The 18,595-nt window shown below is 36.6% G+C and overlaps 1 protein-coding gene across 3 annotated transcripts in view; it reads right to left on the reverse strand.

Annotated features, from left to right (window-relative positions):
- Positions 1-18,595, reverse strand: part of HELZ (helicase with zinc finger) — a 287,790-nt gene that overhangs the window by 190,632 nt on the left and 78,563 nt on the right. For all 3 annotated transcript variants that reach the window (XM_036756959.1, XM_036756961.1, XM_036756960.1), the window contains exons 5-6: positions 10,130-10,186; positions 1,474-1,525 (exon numbers count right to left, since the gene is read on the reverse strand). In XM_036756959.1, the coding sequence (XP_036612854.1) occupies positions 1,474-1,525; positions 10,130-10,186 (109 nt within the window). The remainder of the gene's footprint in view (positions 1-1,473; positions 1,526-10,129; positions 10,187-18,595) is intronic.

Genomic DNA, 18,595 nt, shown 5'->3' on the forward strand with positions numbered 1-18,595 from the left:
GACCTAATAGGGTTATTGTGAGTAAAGCACTTATAAAACTCGAAATCAATGTAAGCAGTTATTATATAAGGAAGAACTTCTTAAAAGTAATAAATTAGGTAAAAACTTTTAAGACTATATCACAAAGAGATCATAAAAATGGGAAAAGGATCCACATGTACAAAAGTATTTATAGTAGCTCTTTTTGTGGTGGACAAGAATTGGAAATTGAGGGAATGCCCATCAACTGGGGAAGGGCTGAACAAGTTGTGGCATAAGAACGTAATGGAATACTATTGTGCTATAAGAAATGATGAGCTAGGTGGCGCTGTGAGTAGAGCACCGACCCTGGAGTCAGGAGGACCTGAGTTCAAATGTGAATCAGACACTTGACACATTTACTAGCTGTGTGACCTTGGGCAAGTCACTTAACCCCAATTTCCCTGCCTTCCCCTCTCAAAAAAAAAAAGAAAGAAAGAAAGAAAGAAATGATGAGCAGGCCGACTTCAGAAAAATTTGGAAAGATTTATATGAACTAATGCTGAGGGATATGAGCAGAAACAAGAGAGCACTGTACACAGTTAGAGCCACATTGTGCAATGATTAACTTTGATAGACTTAGCTCTTCTCAGCAATGCAAGGCTCTAAGACAACTCCAAAAGACCCATGATGGAAAATGCTATCCATATCCAGAGAAAGAACCACGGACCCTGAATGCAGATCAAAGCACACTATTTGCTCTCTCCTTTTTTTGTTTTGTTTTGTTTTTTCTTTCTCATGGTTTCTCCCATTCATTCTAATTCTTCTTTACGACATGAGTAATGTAAAAATATGTTTTATATGAATGTATATGTCGAGCCTTTATCAGATTATACACCATCTTGGGAAAGGGGGAAGGGAGGGAGGTGGAGAAAATTTAAAACTCAAAAGCTTACGAAAATGAACATTGAAAATTAAAACTAAATAAATTAATTTAAAGAAAAAAAGAAAGATAAGAGAGAAAACAAGAGAAGAAGGTTTAAGAGTAGCCCTATAATTTAGGGAAACGGTATATGGAATTAGATGACCTCAAGTTCTCTACCACCAAAATCAAGGGAAAACCCTCTATCATCCACACCAATTCTTTGAGTAGAATTTACTCAATACTTTCTGCAGTGACAAAGTGGACAGAGAGCTGGCCTTTGAGTCAGAAAGAAATGGATTCGAGTCCTGCATCTCACAAATATTGGCTGTGTAAACCAGAGACAAATCATTTAACTTCTCAATCATGTAGACAACTCTCTAAAATTCTCTAAAAGTTATAGACATTGATGGAGGGAGTTCCTACATTGTAAATTATCTACACCAGTGAAATCAAAGATCTTGACCAAAAAGATATTCCCTACGGTATCTCAATCCCTATGGCATCTCAATAAATTTCTCCTCGATAATGAAACTCCCCCCGCCAAAAAAAAAAAGCCTAGATTAGCAGAGATTTACTTAATTTGTCCTTACCTTCTTCCAAGTCTTCCACATGATATTCAGATGCGACTCTGCTAGTTGCTGTCTGTAATTTTTTTTAAAGAGAAAGTATTTTGAAAACCAATACAATTTTAAAAATCTGAATTACCATTTTAATGCTTCATCAGACAAAAGTTAAGTCATTCACCTGATCCTACAATACCTTTTCTCTATATTATAATGTACTGAATTATGTTTGGAAAGAAATTTACTACAACACAGACGCAGCCTTCATTAAAAAGAGAAAAATGGATACAAGCCAATTTCTGCTTTACAAATGGCCATTACAGCAACAGGGAAGTAGTGTCTCATAGGAGAAACCGCCCCTTATTCTTCAATTCATAGAACCTGCAGAGTTACTATTATATTCAGCTCTATTATAGAGAAGTAACAAATTCTAGTACCCACACCCCTGCCACAGAAGACATTGCAACTACTAGAAAGGAGATGTCATTAGAACTCAAAATACATTTTCCCATGGAAATAATGTTATAAATGTTAGTTATATACAGTTGGAATGATAATAATAATAACTTACAAATTTATAAACCTACATATAACACTTCGGAGTTTTCAAAGTATATAACATTTATTTTATTTTAGGTCTGTCCTTCAAGCGTATTATTAAACTCAACCACAATTTAAAGCATTGTAGCTACAGAAAACTGTATTTTAAATTCTGAACTGACTTATAAATGATCTTTGGGAATATGTAAAAATTCTTAAGATAGGCATTACCAGAAAGTTTGAGCTTACAAATAAGGTGTTATGTTTGTCCTTCGTGTTCAAAGAGGGCCAAGTCAGCAGGGAAACAATGACATGACTTGTATGACACAATTTGAGTGAGAGAGGGCTGTACAAGGTCACCAGCCTCACTTTCTCCTCCCAAGCCATCTGGATCCAGTGACCTGATATTCAACAGGATTACTGGAGATGACCCAGGATGCAATGGGAGACCCTGACCCTTTTGGGCTCAGGCCTTTTCATGTACTCACTTAGAGTGAGGTAACGCCAATTCAGTGAATAGGCCGCTTTAAGAAGTGAGTCCAGGCCCCTTTAATTAGAAAAAAAGAAAAAAAAAATCAAGCTGGGAGGCGAAGACCCTCAGGGTTGCTGTTTCCAAAGAGAGACAATTACCAATGACATTCAATCTAAGCCAGGAGGGCCCAAATACAGCTTAAATGGAGCTTGGGTAGGGACCTATTGTGGCCCACATTACCAAGGATTCTATGCCTTCCAAAATGATTTACAAGGTCACCTTAAATAGAAAGCTCTCACAGTCCATTAAATATATAATTAAATTGCCATAAATATATCAGTAGCATGAAGTAAGATATATTCATACATTCAAGGTACTGTTTTGTGCATAAATTCACTTTATATTTGTATATCATCGGATTCTTTAAATTTTTTCTTTAAAAAATTTTTTCTTAAAAAAATTTTATCCAATGAACTAGCATGACATATGAATAACAATAAACTATCTTTTATCAAAACATATAGCCTATTTTTCTTCAGGGGACCTGTGTCTTCATCAGTATAGGGAACTCCTAGAGAAAAACATCTCTACCAATTTAGGTCAGCACCTTCTTTGCAACAAGCCTTAGAGATTTCCCTGGAGAATTGAGAGGATAACTTGCCCAGAGCACACAGCCAGCACATATTAGAGACAGATCTGAACCTAAGTCTTTCTGATCCCAAGACCGACACTCTTTCCATCATGCCACATGGACTGGAAGGATAATTATTTAAAAAGGAAACATGCGTGGTAAATGTGCTAAAGCCCATTAACTATTGTTGATCAATGACCAGAAAATCTATGAATTATATTCATGCTGATACTTCTGTGCTCAACATTGTGATTTAACTGATGGGACATCCCCTTATTAGTCTATTAAAGTGATTATGATAACCTCTTTCAGCTTTCTCTTTCATTATCAAAGTTTTGGGATTTGGGGGGTTTTTAAACACCATTTTTTGAATGATCAGAACCCCACAAATTAGACAAAAACTAGAGATATTAGCTGGCCAATGATGCCTTAGCTAAGTTATTATATAATACTTATATACTATTATACTATATTATATTATTATAATACTTCTCTAAAGACAGTAAAATATTAGATTGCTAGATTCCGTTAAACACTAAAAAAAATTGATTAGAAAATATAACAATTAATAAAGAACTATCACTAAACAGTCTCCAGTGACAGGTCTTTATCTTCATTCACCATTTTTACCTCTATTCTCTAATCTCTGAAAATGAGGTGGCCCTTATGACTGCCATGTAGCTTTGATTCCAATCCCTCTCATTTTCACCAAGACTTCACCTTCAACCATCCCCTCTCTCTTTCTAATCTTCAGTGTCTGTTTTCTGGTTCCTTCTCTCCTACCTTAAAGCATATTCAAGGCTTCTCCATCCTTTAAAAACTTTTACTAGATCCTATAATCCCCTCAAACTATCATCATCGTGTATCTCTCCCCCATTTCTCAGCCAAACTTTTAGAAAAAGCTGTTTACATTTATTGTCTCTATTTCTTCTCAAACTCATATCTCAAACCTTTGCAATCTGGCTTCTAAATATGACCCTCAAATGAAATTACTTTTTTCAAAGTTAGCTTAATTGCCTTTGTCCTCATCATTCTTAACCTATCTACTACACATGACATTACTAAGCACCGTCCTTGAAACTTTCTACTCTCTGGGTTTTTAGTCATTTATAATGCTCATTATATGCCAGGCACTATGCTAAGTGTCTGGGATAACAAAAAAAAAGGAAAGGAAAAACAGTCCTCCTCTCACAGAGAACACATTCCAATAGAGGACACAGTCTATCAATAAATATGTATATACAAGGTGAGCAGAGTAAGGTAATTTCAAGCAGGAAGGCCCTAGAAGCTGGGAGAGGAGAGTAGATTGTGAAAAATAATTCTGCACAAGGTGAAATTTGAAGTGAGTCATGAAAGAAGCCAGAGAACCTAAGATGAAAAGGAAAAGTATTCCAGGGATGGAGGATATCCAATTCAAAGATACAGAGATAGGAAATGGAGAGTTAGGTGTAAAGAACAAGTAGGACAGGACAGTACATCATAGAGTGCATGGAGAGAAGGAAAGCATAAAAAGACTGGAAAGATAGGAAGAGACTAAGTTATGAAGAGCTTGAAATACCAGAGGAATTTATATTTAATAATGAAGGTGACAGGGAGCCACTAGAGTTTATTGAGTACAGTGATGACACAGGCAGATCTATGTTTTAGAAAAACCAGTTTGGCAACTGAGTAGAAGATAGATTGGAGTAGGCAGAGACATAGAGACAGATCAATTAGAAAGCTAATGCAATCAATAATCCAGGAGAGAGGCAACGAGAGCATGAAATAGGGTAGTGGTAGACTGAGTGGAGAGAGGAGGATAGATACAAAAGTTATGAAGACAGAAGTGATAAGATTTGGCAACGGAGTGGACATGTGAAGTAAGTGAGAGTGAAAAACCAAGGATGTAAGGGTATAGGCCAAAGTGAGAATAAGATAGTACCTTCAACAGAAAAAAGGAATTTAGAAAGAGAGGTGGGTTGTGGCAGGGGAGAGATAATGAGTTCTGTTTGGGATATGTTGAATTTGAAAAACTTATAAGACATGTAGTTTGAGATGTCCAAAAGGCAGAACTGTAGCTCAGGCAAGAGAGAGACCAGGACTAGATACATAGGTCTGGAAATCATTTGCATGGAGATAATAACATCTAATGGGAGCTAATGCTCTGAGATGACATAGTACAGACAGAAAGAAGAAGAACTTTCAGAAAAGAGCCTTGGAGGATACTCAAGGTTAGGGGGTATGACATGGAAGGAGAACCAGCAATGAAGAACAGAGTCAAGAAAATCCTGAGAGCCAAAGGAGAGATATGCAGAAACTGCACTGTGTCAGCAATATTGTTCACTGTTGTTTCGGACCATTTAAGGTGACTAGACAACATAAAATACCTGAGAGTATACCTGCCAAAACAGATACAGGAACTATGTGAATATAAATATGGGACACTTTTTATGTGGATGGAGTCAGATCTAAATAAATGAAGTAATATTTATTGTTCATGGGTAGGTAAAGCCAATATGGCAATTTTACCTAACTAATCTATTTATTTAATCCCATCCCAATTAAATTACTAAAAAATTATTCTGATGAGTTAGAAACAAAGTTCATTTGAAAGAACAAAAGCTTGGAAACTTCAAAGAAACCAGGAGAAAAAAAGGTAAAGGAAGAAGATTCAGTAGTAACAGACTTTAAAATATTATAAGGTGAGAGCATTTTTGAAGTGTAAAATGGATAATTTTGATTACTTTAAATTAAAATTTTCTTGTATAAATAAAACCTGTGCAGCCAAGAACAGAAAGAATGCAGAAAACTGGGGAAAAACCTTCTCAGATAGGATGTGACTGGGTTGGAATACTGCAGTGGTGCAGGAAATGATGAGTTGGTTTATTCAGAAAAACATGGAAAGGCTTGGACCCACGAGGGAAGCTGCCATCCACCTCCAGAGAAACAGATGACAGGTGGAAATGAGCATAGGACTAATATATGAAGTCTTAAGTATACATGTACATATGTGTATGTTTACAGATATCTGTGTATATGTGTACACACACACACACACACACACACACACACACACACACACACATACCCCAGCACTTAATTGTAGCCTTCTTTGGAGGGGACAGGAGGAAAAAATAAAATAAAAAGTGCACGGCAGAGAACAAAAGTAAACCCACAAGGAAGAAAAGAAAAGCTAGGGAGTTTTGAAAACAAAGTATAGTGTACATTATATAGGTTTTCTTGAAATAGAAATTTATTGTTTTATATTGAATTCTCTCGTGTTCTCCTGGGTATGTGGCAATGTTTTTTTTTTCTTCTCTCATTTTGCATTCAAGTTTAAATTTTTTTTTAAAGTCAATACAAAAAAAGCTAACAAAAGAAAAGAAAACCCTGAAAAGAGTGACTATCCAAGAGACTATTTTCTGAATCCCCCTCCTTGCCCCACCCCACCCCATACCAAATGCTAAGAAGGGAACACACTAACTACCTTGTATTTATTCTCTTTATACTTAATCTGTATATACTTTTAGATACACATATTGTCTCTGCCAATATAAGGTAAGCTCATTTAAAGCAGGGATTGTTTTATATTTTTAATTGTATCCCCTAGGCCTACCACACTACCTGATACATGGCTCTTAATAAATGTTTGTTGAAACTCATCCATTCAAATATGACAACAAAGCACTATCTTTAAATAACAAATTTTACTACTTTTTAAAGTGTCAGGAACAATAAAATCAGTGACCTTTTTATTATCTTTCTTTGGTGGGTGTTTTAATTTTTTAATATGTCAACTGTGCTTTGGTTTTTAGGATGTCATATGTCTGCCAAATAGTAATATTATTCTAATTAGAGAAAATAAGACATTAAAAGTAGGTGCTGAACTGTTGATTAGCAAACTAAAAGAAGTTTTCCAAAACTGTTGTCTACAAAGGGAAACCACGCCTACAAAGAGCCAGCACAGCTTCATCAATAACATGTCATGTCAAACTAACCTCATTTTTGTTTTTGCCAGGGTTACCAAACTGGAAATTAGGGAGAATGCCATAAAGGGTGTCAGTGGAGTTATAAGCTTTAATAGTGTGCATACATGTATATGTAAGTAAAATATACTTAGATTTTAACAAGCATTTGATAATATATCATGTGCTATTCTTCTGGGGATGGAGAAAAGTAGACTAGATGATAATAAATGAGATGGATTCACAATAGGTTGACTATCTTGATATAATTCAACATCAGTTCTTCAGTGGAATATGCCTAGGAATTTGTATTTCTATCGATGGTTTAGATAAAGGTAGGTGGCATGCTCATGATATTTGCAAATCCCATTAATGTGGGAGAGACAGCTAACACAACGGCTGAAAGAATCAGGACAGAACAAGACAGTTAAGAGCACTGGACTGAAATTAAAAGGACGAAAATCATTAAGGATAAATGTAAAATCTTAAGACATGGGATTTTTTAAAAAAATCAATTTTCACAAATACAAGAATAAAGAAGGAATGATTAGAAAGCAATTTGTTTAAAAAAGATCTGGGAGTTTTAGTGGACTGAAAACTCAGTGAGTTAAAAGTGTGATGTGGCAACCAAAAAGCTGATGGAAACTGGCTGACCTTTAAAGTTGCACAGCTTAAAGGAAGAGGTAGGTCATAATCCCTCTGTACTTTGTCCTATTTAGAACACCACTACAATACTGTCTTTGGTTCCTGGTGCTACAGTTAAAGAAGATCACTAATAAAATGAAAAGCATCCAGAGGAAGCCAACTAGGTAACAATGATTAACAAGGAATAGAGAACCAAGATAATGATAATTTAAAAAAGGACCCTTGATGAATTCAAGCCACCTGGCTTGAATGTCCTTGAGTCCATGTCATTCACGAGACAGAGGGTATAGCATAGTTTTCTTCAGGTATTTCATTTTCATTATGTAGAAAAAGGAATAGGTTTATACTGTTTCATCCTGGAGGGCAAAACCACAAGCAACTGGTAAAAGTTATTATTGGAAAAAGTAGAATGGGCTGCCTCAAGAGTTGATGGGTTTCCCCTTATTGGAAGGCTTCAAAAAGGTTGGATACACTTGTCAGATATGACATAATGGAAATTCCTTTCAGATATGGTTGAGAGGAGATGGCTCCTGAGGTCCCTTCCAATTCTCAAATTCTATGATTCTGCGAAGATACTTAGGACATACTAGCTTATCTCCAAAAATCAAAGTAGTGACAATGAAAAAAAGAAATTTAAAAGGCAGACAAAAGAGACTTAATAACTCATCAACATGTAAACATCTTTCTCTCCCTGTTTTTTAATATTCATGTTAACACTATAGAAGGTCTTCCTCTTCTAAAAAGAAAAAAATAAATCAATTGTAAAATTGAAAATGATCAAACATTTTATAAGAGGGTAAAGATTAATAGATACTGTTCATTATGGTTAATGTATATAAGGTTTATTTTAAAAATAAAACTGAAAAGATGTCTTATGTCTTTTGTGATCTATACAGATGTAGTTGCTTAACAAAAGACAATTATGCAAACAACGACCCCAAAAATTCCTGAGGCTATTCTTCTCCCTTGCCCACCAGTCTCCTCATTTGTTTTCACCAACCCAAAGCACAAAAGTACCATTCACCAGGTCCCACCTTCCCTGGTCAACATTTTCACACATTTAACACACTCATAAATATTGCTAAAGGTTGCAGGTATCCACCCAGAGTAAAGAGTATTACTGAGCTGATTGCAAGGCACTGAAATTGCTAGCTAAGACAGCTATGACTCCTTGGATTTCCTCTGCCTGTTCTTTGTTCCTAGTTTGATGAGTTCATAAGACAGTGTATAAAAAGTCTTTTATAATCCTTCAAGTCTATATAAATATCAGTTATTATTACTATTACTAAGTTCCTCGAAACACTTTCTTGTGAATCTCTTAGGATTCACTTATGCATTTGACTCGAGTAATTTCCCCCAGGATTCTGTTTGCTTCCCATAAGGGCCATCTTGTGGATACCTTGTATCTCCAATGCTGATTACAATGTGCAATTTGCACAGCTCTTCTCACTCAAATGCCTCACTGGCCTCTAGATAAACTAACATAAGAGGTATACCAAGCCATCAACCTGCCCAATTTGTATGAAGAAAAAGCAAAGTCTTTGTCATGAGCCTACAATGCCCTCTACATAACTATGATATGACCACTATACCTCTGCTTAATAACTATACATTTTTAAATTGCAGGTCTAGGCCAATATACATATACAAATATGCATATGTACATAAAATTTACATGCATATACATATATGTAAGTGTATTTACATATACACACACCCATTGGCATATAGACATTTATATATAAATATACGTGTGGGTATATAGGCATATACATATAACAATATACATATCTATACATGTGTATGTTTATACATGGAGAGACAGAAAGACGTGACTACCAGATAGAGGGCTTGGCAGACTTGCCATCAGAGACAGAGAAAGAGATACACCTATATAGACAGAGACACGGAGATAAAGAAGCAAGCCCTATTATCTTAATTCTGTTTATTTTTCCCAGCATAAAGCCCCATCTGATTGAATTGAGAGCATATCAATCCCATTCAATTCATATTTTAAGTACAGGTATCTGGGTACCTTGTCACCAACTGAAACTTCTACTGCTTGCTCTCTCCTTCATCACCTGGCCAATCTCTTCTCTAAGCTCAAGGCTTCAAGCCCAGAGATCCTAAGGCCGTAGAATAACACCAAAGTCTGAGTAGCAGAAAGAATAATCAACAATAGCCTAACCAGCTTTAGGATTAACAGGATGCAAACACAAAGGAGTGCTGAGAAACACTGGTCTTATAGAGAACTGAGGTTTCTACAATGTGGCCAAACATAGCTGAAAGGTAGAGGGTCCTATGAAAATGCCTGCAATACAAACAAATGACTTCTTGCCACTTTCTTAGCAGACACATATAAAACTATGATTTCCAATGATTCAATACAAAAAAAGCCTACTATCAAAATTAGCAAAATTTTCCCCTAAAAAATTCTGCAAATATTCTTACCTCTGTTTCAGTAAGAAGTGTCTTTAATCTTGTCAAATCTTTTGTTGCCATTCCATTCTGATAATAAAATACGAAGAAAAAAAGGAAAAAGAAAGGAAATGGGGAAGTTATAAACAGATTAGTTCTTTACAATTTTCAATGTCATATCAAGATTAATTCTTCAATTGGTTCTCCAATTTGCCTCCCCATATAATAATGATTCAGGAAAATAATGACATGATGCTAATATCAGATATATTTATCTAAAAAGTAAAACAGTTTCACATTTTGCAAAGGAATTTAAAATTAGTTAAATGGGAAATAAAAACAGGTATCACTGCAGACCAAGATAAAACAATATAAACAAGGCCAAAATTATGAAAGAAAGGGAGATAGGGAGTGAAGAAGCATCTTAGAAGTTCTGTATCCTTTATCTTATTAAAAGGTTGATATTTGCAAAATTATGTCATATCTAAAAATATTTAAGTATCAAAAGAAAGGGTCAAGGAAGAAATTCACACAGCTTTTATCTATGGATTATTAGTATCTTCCTTCAAGGGAAAAGATTACATAAACAATTGCCTGAGATTCATAATTAACTTTTACTTCAGAAGAAATTACTTTTCCTTTGAAATAAAATAATTTTGAATGAAAGTTCTGAATAAAAGTCAATTATAAGTGCAGCTACAATCGAATTGAGTATGCTTAAACAAAAGAGTTCTCAGGTTTCAAAATAGTACAGATATTTGAAAATACTTTGCAATTTACTTGTAATAGTTGAATATCCATTTTATTTTCTAATAAAACAACTGTAGCCAAAGGAACAAATGTTACCTTTCAAATTTTTTTTGTCCAACTGGTAAATAGACAATGCTGTCTGAATAAACAAAAGATCATCACAATGTCTAATAACCAAGCACCTTAAAAAATTACTTACTCTTCCCTAGCAATATTATTAATTTTTCAAGAGTAGCATTTTAGTGAACAAGACTGTAGGCACTTTTCTAATATTTCTACTTTTAAAGTAAATATGTTGTATTCCAGTGAATAAAACTACATTGCTCAAGATTTACATTTATTTTCAAAAAAATTCACATCAGTTCAGAAAAAGAAGAAAAATAAAAAGAGAATTACACATACAATCAAAGAGGAAGGATTCAAATCCCTACTCTGGTACTAAGTCCTATAATATCAGTAGTGGGATCACATATTGTGTAATTAACAATCATTTTCTTCTCCATTTCCCTAGAGAACTGGAAAACATTAGCAAGTTTCAATGAAGCAAACAGTATGAAAAGTAATACTTTTTTTGTTCCCCTTGTTACCTAACAATTTTAAAGTTTCTTCATTACATATGCCATTCAATAATAATGATGAGGATCACAAAAACCACTTAAATTTATAGAGCGCTTGCAGATTTTTTTTAAAAATAACTAAAAACCCTTGGCTAAGTGAATTTTTTGTGGTATGTGAATATTTTTTTTAAACTGTATTTCATGCGAATCAAAACAACTCTGAAGTGCCACATCACACCTATCAGATTGGTTAACATGACAAAACAGGAAAATTATAATTACTGGAGAAGATGTGGGAAAACTGGAATATTAATGCATTACTAGTGGTGCTGTGAGTTGATCCAACCATTCTGGAGAGCAATTTGGAACTATGCACAGAGGGCTATAAAAATGTGCATACCCTCTAACCCAGCAATACCACTTCTAGGGCTGTATCCCAAAGAGTTCATAAAAACAGGAAAAGGACCCACATGTACAAAAATATTTATAGCAGCTCTTTTTGTGGTGGACAAGAATTGGAAATTAAGGGGATGCCCTCAGTTGGGGAATGGCTGAACAATTTGTGGTATAAGAATATAATGGAATACTATTGTGCTATTAGAAGTAATCAGCAAGCAGACTTCAGAAAAACCTAGAAAGACTTGAATGAACTGATGCTGAGTGAAGTGAGAAGAACCAGGAGGTCACTGTACCCAGTTACAGCCACAATGTGTGATGACTAACTTCAATAGATTTACTTCTTCTTAGCAATGCAAGGCTCCAAGACAACTCCAAAGGTCTCATGATGGAAAATGCTGTCCACATCCAGAAAAAGAACTATGGCGTCTGAATTCAGCTTGAAGCATATTATTTGCTTTTTCCTGTTTGTTTCTTCTTTCTCATGGTTTTTCCCATTGGTTCTAATTCTTCTTTACAACATTACTAATGTGAAAATACATTCAATATAAATGCATACGTAGAGCCTATATCAAATTACATGCCATGTTGGGGTAAGAGAAAGGGAAAGATGGGGAGAAAATCTGGAACTCAAAATCTTATGGAAGTGAATGTTGAAAACTAAATTTAAATAAATTTTTAAAAAGAAAAAAACTATTTCATCGTAATTTGGATTTTTCTGTAATCCTATATATTTTATTTTATGCATTTAAAAAAATGTTTCTTAACCTTTTTTGTAGCAGGAACTGCCTTGTCAGTCTTAGGAAGCCTATGGACCCCTTCTCAGAATGTTATTTAAATACATAAAATAAAATACTTAGGATTACAAAGGAAACCAAACATAATGAGATACAGCTATTAAAATAATTAAAGAACAAGTTCACAGACCCTGATTAAAAACTCCTGATTTAAAAGTGCATTCTGAGAAAAGGTTCATAAATTTCACCAGGCTGTCAAAGGGGAACAATTACACACAAAAAAGTTAAAAATCGCTACTCTAGAAAGTAAGTTAAACAATCATGATTTTTGAAAAGCTAACTATAAGTACTGGCCAATAGGAATAATATCTTCAAAAATAAGTGAAAATGTTACTTACTAGCATGGAAAGACTTAAACTAAACTACATATTAAAATGACCTAAATGCTAATTTTGATGCTTTATTAATTATGCATATAGAATAAAACCTTTATACTACTATATTCTGTATTTTCAAATTACTTCATTTGTAATTTTCAAAAATTGAGGACTTTTTTCACTTGCACATTAACTCTATAATTTTGTTTGAAACATATGTTTGAACCTTCATAAATTTGCTCAAAAATTCAACAGTTTTTTTTCTTTTATCTTCTACAAAAGTGGCTGTTTTTTGGAGGTCATTCTCAAGATATTTATACACATCCAGGCTGAGCAAACAGCCCATCATGAGATAACCACCATCTTCCAATATACCTTTCCATATATCATCCTTAGGTTAATTATGGGAACCAATACATCACAGTATCCCTTCACCCTCTCTCTGACTCCCCAAACAAGAGACACCTATATCTACTGCCACTAAGGGTCAAAGACCAATGATGAGTGCAGAAAAGCCTTTCCATGGGCTGAGGCACATACACTCTAACCAATTAACACTTATAAATCTTCAAGAACACCTGAATAACAGGGATCTTATTGATTAGGCTAAAAACAGAACCAGAGCGTTTGCTTTTCTTTTCTTTTCTTATTTTTTTTAGTGTTTGCTCATTTCTTTAACATTTTATTTCTTTATTTAATAATTTTTAGTTTTCAACATTGACTTCCACAAGATTGCAAGTTACAAATTTTCTCCCTATTTCTACCCTACCCCTACCCCAAGATGGCATATATTCTGAATGCTTCTTTCCCCATTCTGCCCTCCCTTCTGTCACCCACTCCCCCCCCCCGCTGCCCCCGCTTATCCCTTTTCCCCTTACTTTCTTGTAGGGCAAGACAGATTTCTATATACCCCACTGCTTGGATATCTTATTTTCCAGTTGCATGTAAAGAAACAACTTTTTTTGTCTGAGCATTTGTTTTTAGAACTTCGAGTTCCAAATTTTGTCCCTTTTTCCCTCCCCACCCACCTTCCTTGAGGAGGCAAGCAATTCAACATAGGCCACACATGTGTCATTAGGCAAAACACTTCCATAACAGTCATATTGTGAAAGACTAACTGTATTGCCCTCCATCGTATCCTGTCCCCCTTTATTCAATTTTATCCCCTTGACCCTGGCCCTTTTTAAAAGTTTTTGCTTTCGATTAACTCCTCCCCCACTCTACCCTCCCTTCTATCATTCCCTCTCTCTTTTCCCCTTCCCCCCTACTTTCCTGTAGGGTAAGATACCCAGTTGAGTTGTATATGTTATTCTATCCTTAGGTCAAGTCTGATGAGAGCAAGATTCATTCATTCCCTTTCACCTGCCTCCTCTTCCCTTCCAATAGAACTGCTTTTTCTTGCCACTTTTCTGCAAGATAATTTATCCCATTCTATTTCTCCCTTTCTCCTTCTCCCAATATATTTCTCTCTCACCCCTTAATTGTATTTATTTATTTATTTATTTTTAGGGATCATCCCTTCATATTAAACTCACCCTGTGTCCTTTGTCTATATGTGTGTGTGTGTGTGTGTGTGTGTGTGTGTGTGTGTGTTTATACATACATACACACATATACATATATTCCCTTCAACTACCCTAATACTTAGAAAGGTCTCATAAGTTACAAATATCATCTTTCCATGTAGGAATGTAACCAAAACAGTTCAACTTTAGTAAGTCCCTTATGATCTCTCTTTCTTGTTTACCTTTTCATGCTTCTCTTGATTCTTGTATTTGAAAGTCAAATTTTCTATTCAGATCTAGTCTTTTCTTTTTCAAGAATCCTTGAAAGTCCTCTATTTTATTGAAAATCCATATTTTTATCTAGTGTTCTATACTCAGTTTTGCGGGGTAGGTGATTCTTGATTTTAATCCTAGCTCCTTTGACCTCCAGAATATAATATTCCAAGCCCTTCGATCCCTTAACGTAGAAGCTGCTAGATCTTGTATTATCCTGATTGTGTTTCCACAATACTCAAATTGTTTCTTTCTGGCTGCTTGAAGTATTTTCTCCTTGATCTGGGAGCTCTGGACTTTGGTGACAATATTCCTAGGAGTTTTCTTTTCAGGATCTTTTTCAGGAGGTGATCAGTGGATTCTTTCAATTTCTATTTTACCCTCTGGCTCGAGAATGTCAGGGCAGTTCTCCTTGATAATTTCTTGAAAGACGATATCTAGGCTCTTTTTTTGATCATGGCTTTCAGGTAGTCCCATAATTTTTAAATTCTCTTTCCTGGATCTATTCTCCAGGTCAGTGGATTTTCCAATGAGATATTTCACACTGTCTTCCATTTATTCATTCTTTTGGTTCTGTTTTATAAGTTCTTGATTTCTTATAAAGTCACTAGCTCTATTCTAATTTTTAAGGTAGTATTTTCTTCAGTGGTCTTTTGGACCTCCTTTTCCATTTGGCTAATTCTGCCTTTTAAGGCATTCTTCTCCTCATTGGCTTTTTGGAGCTCTTTTGCCATTTGACTTAGTCTATTTTTTAAGGTGTTATTTTCTTCAGTATTTGTTTGGGTCTCCTTTAGCATGTCATTGACTTGTTTTTCATGGTTTTCTCGCATCACTCTCATTTCTCTTCCCAATTTTTCCCTTACTTCTCTTACTTGCCTTTCCAAATCCTTTTTGAGCTCTTCCATGGCCTGAGACCAATTTGTATTTTTCTTGGAGGCTGTTGATGTAGGCTCTTTGACTTTGTTGACTTTCTTCTGGCTGTATGTTTTCATCTTCTTTGTCACCAAGAAAAGATTCAAGATTCTGAGTCTTTCGCTCCTTGCTCATGTTCCCAGACAACTACTTGACCCTTGAGGTTTTTCTCAGGGTATGACTGCCTTCAGAATGACGAGTGCTTTGTCCCAAGCTTCAGGGGTGTTGTGTTGCTGTTTTCAGAGCTACTTGTGCACGGCAAGCTCTGCCACAGCAGCACTCCTCCTCCCCCAAGAACCACCAACTTGGACCTCTGACCCAGATCCAAGCAGGGCAAAGTAAGAGAATGCTCTGATCTACAGCTTGATTTCTCCCACCCAGGCCTGGGGCCAGAAGCAACCACAGCTGGAGCTCTGGAAGCAGCTGCAGGAGCTTCCTGCTGCTGCAGCCTCAGCGCTGCACCACCTCCACTGCCCCTGGGACTTGGGCCGACCGCACACTGTTCTCACCTGGGTCCAGCAGCTTTCTCACTGACCTGCTAAGTTGTCTTTGGCATTTGTGGGTTGAGAAGTCTGGTAACCACCACACCTCAATGATTCAGGGCCCTACACCTTGCTCTGTCCCATCTCCTCAGTGCCTCGTCCGTCCTGGTGCTCCCAGCACAGTGCAATAGACACTTCCCAGTGACCATCCAGGCCATCTTGGGCTGGAGATCTGCTTCCCTCTGTTATTTCGTGAGTTCTGTAGCTCTAGAATTTGTTCAGAGCCATTTTTTGCAGGTGTTTGGAGGGATCTGGGGGAGAGCTTAAGCGAGTCCCTGTTTTTCTGCTGCCATCTTGGCTCCGCCTCCCCTAGAGTTTTTTCTTTATAAAGAATAATCCAGCTTCAAATTACATTGCTATCAGACTCATCATTTGAACTTCAAATGGATACCAGTGGTTACAGCAGCATAGGAAAAGCTGTCAGGGGAACACAAATCTCAAGCTCAGAAAAGTATGTCCCTCAATGTGGAAAAATCTGCCAAGGAGGCATTAGCAGAATTTGTACTCCCTGCACTTACTTTCTCTGAGATTCACAGACATAATTCATCCAATTCAACAATGCATAGCCTTCATCTTAACTCAGTAAGTTCATTAGCTTTCCTCAAAACTTACCCCTCTTTCAAATTTTGCTGTTACTCTCTGAGACATCACTATCCTTCCAGCTTTGTCATTCTTGACTCCTCACTTTCATTCATCACAAATATCCAGTCAGCTGCCAAATGTGATTCCTTCCCCCACAACATCTCTCCAGTCAGACTACACCCTAGTTCACATGCTCATTATCTCTACCTACACTAATATAATAGACTTCTAACTGGATTCCTTGCCTCAAGAATTTCCGCATTCCAACCCATGCTCCATACAGATGCCAAAAGTGGTTAGCCTAAAGCATAAGCGTGGCCATGTCACTTACCTCCCTACTCAATAAATCCTCAATAAATCCTTTAAACTGACATTGAAGGTTCCTTGTAATGTGGCCCCCTTTTATCCATCCAGTCTTCCTACGTATTACTCCCTCCACTCACTCTATAGTCCAATAACATTGGCCTACTTGCTGTCCCTCACATATAACACTCCATCTCCTAACTCCATGCATCTGCACTGACCATCTGTGCCATGTCTTCTATAGCCTCCATCCTCACCTCCTGGAATGTTTTCCCTTCTCACCTTTAGAATCCCTGACTACTTTCAAGATTCAGTTCAAGTGCCACCTTCTGCAGAAGGCTTTTCCTGGGCCTTGTATTGTTAGTACAACACATGCTTAATGGGAGTTGCTTATGGGAAGATCTTTCCCATCCATTAATAGGCCCATGTGAAATGCTTAAATCACAAGGAAGCCTAAGTCACATGAAACCTGTGGTGGGAGGACCTTACTGAACTGGTGGAACAGGAAGGGTGGGGCAGGAAAGATGGAGCAGGAAGGGTGGAGCAGGAAGGGTGGAGTAGAGCTGAAAGGAATTTGGTCAGGGCAGTTAGAGCTGAGGGAGAGAGAGGAAACAGCTAGCTGTGAGTTTCTGTTTGTGGGAAGGCCCCAGCCAGGGGAAGGCTGTGGGATGGTGGTGCTCTGTGCAGTGAAAATGTGTATAAACTTCTTTGTTGCTTTGATGGATTTGGTTTTCTGGTGTTGGGATTTGGCTTTCTGATGTTTGAATAAATGTTTTGGTTCTGTCTTCCATATAGAGAGTCTGTTATATTTTGCGATTCAGAACTACGCCAACATATCCATAGTCACCGTCAGTGCTGTGAATATCACGTTAGCAATACAGGCCTCCACGCTGCTACTGCTTTACCTTCAATGCTTAAGTCCCATCTACTCTGCACATATCTTGTATCTTTATGAAATACACATACATTATATCATTTGAGTGTTAAAACTCTATGAGGTAAGAACTACTTAAGTTTATTCTCCCATCTACTATGTATGTAAGCTTACAGTTGTATCCAAATACTTATCACAGTGCCTAGCTGCACAGGGATGGGGAACCTGTAGCCTCAAGGCCACATATGGTTTCTAGGTCCTTGGGTACAGCCTTTTGACTGAATCCAAGTTTTATAGAACAAATCCTTTTATTAAGAGGATTTGTTCTGTGAAGTTTGGATTCAGTCAAAGGGTCACATCTGATGACCTAGAGGGCCACATGCTGTAGGTTCCCCACCTCTGGAGCACATAGTAAATGATTAATAAATGCTGGTTGACTTCCTTGTTGCTTTATATGTATATTATTTACTTTCATTCTGAGCCAATCAGGGCCCAAACAGTGACCAAATAGGGCTTAGTCTGGGACCAGAGTGATTTGGGGTTAAGGCTGGTCTTTAAGAGAAAAAGAACAAAAAAAAAAAAAAAAAGGTTCATAGAGTCCCTTCGGTGTGATACCCTATGTGGAGAGAGAAAGAAGAGAAACAGAGGAAGGAAGGAAGGAAGGAAGGAAGGAAGGAAGGAAGGAAGGAAG

The sequence above is a fragment of the Trichosurus vulpecula genome, chromosome 4, assembly GCF_011100635.1.
Source record: "Trichosurus vulpecula isolate mTriVul1 chromosome 4, mTriVul1.pri, whole genome shotgun sequence".
NCBI classification, from domain to species: domain Eukaryota; kingdom Metazoa; phylum Chordata; class Mammalia; order Diprotodontia; family Phalangeridae; genus Trichosurus; species Trichosurus vulpecula.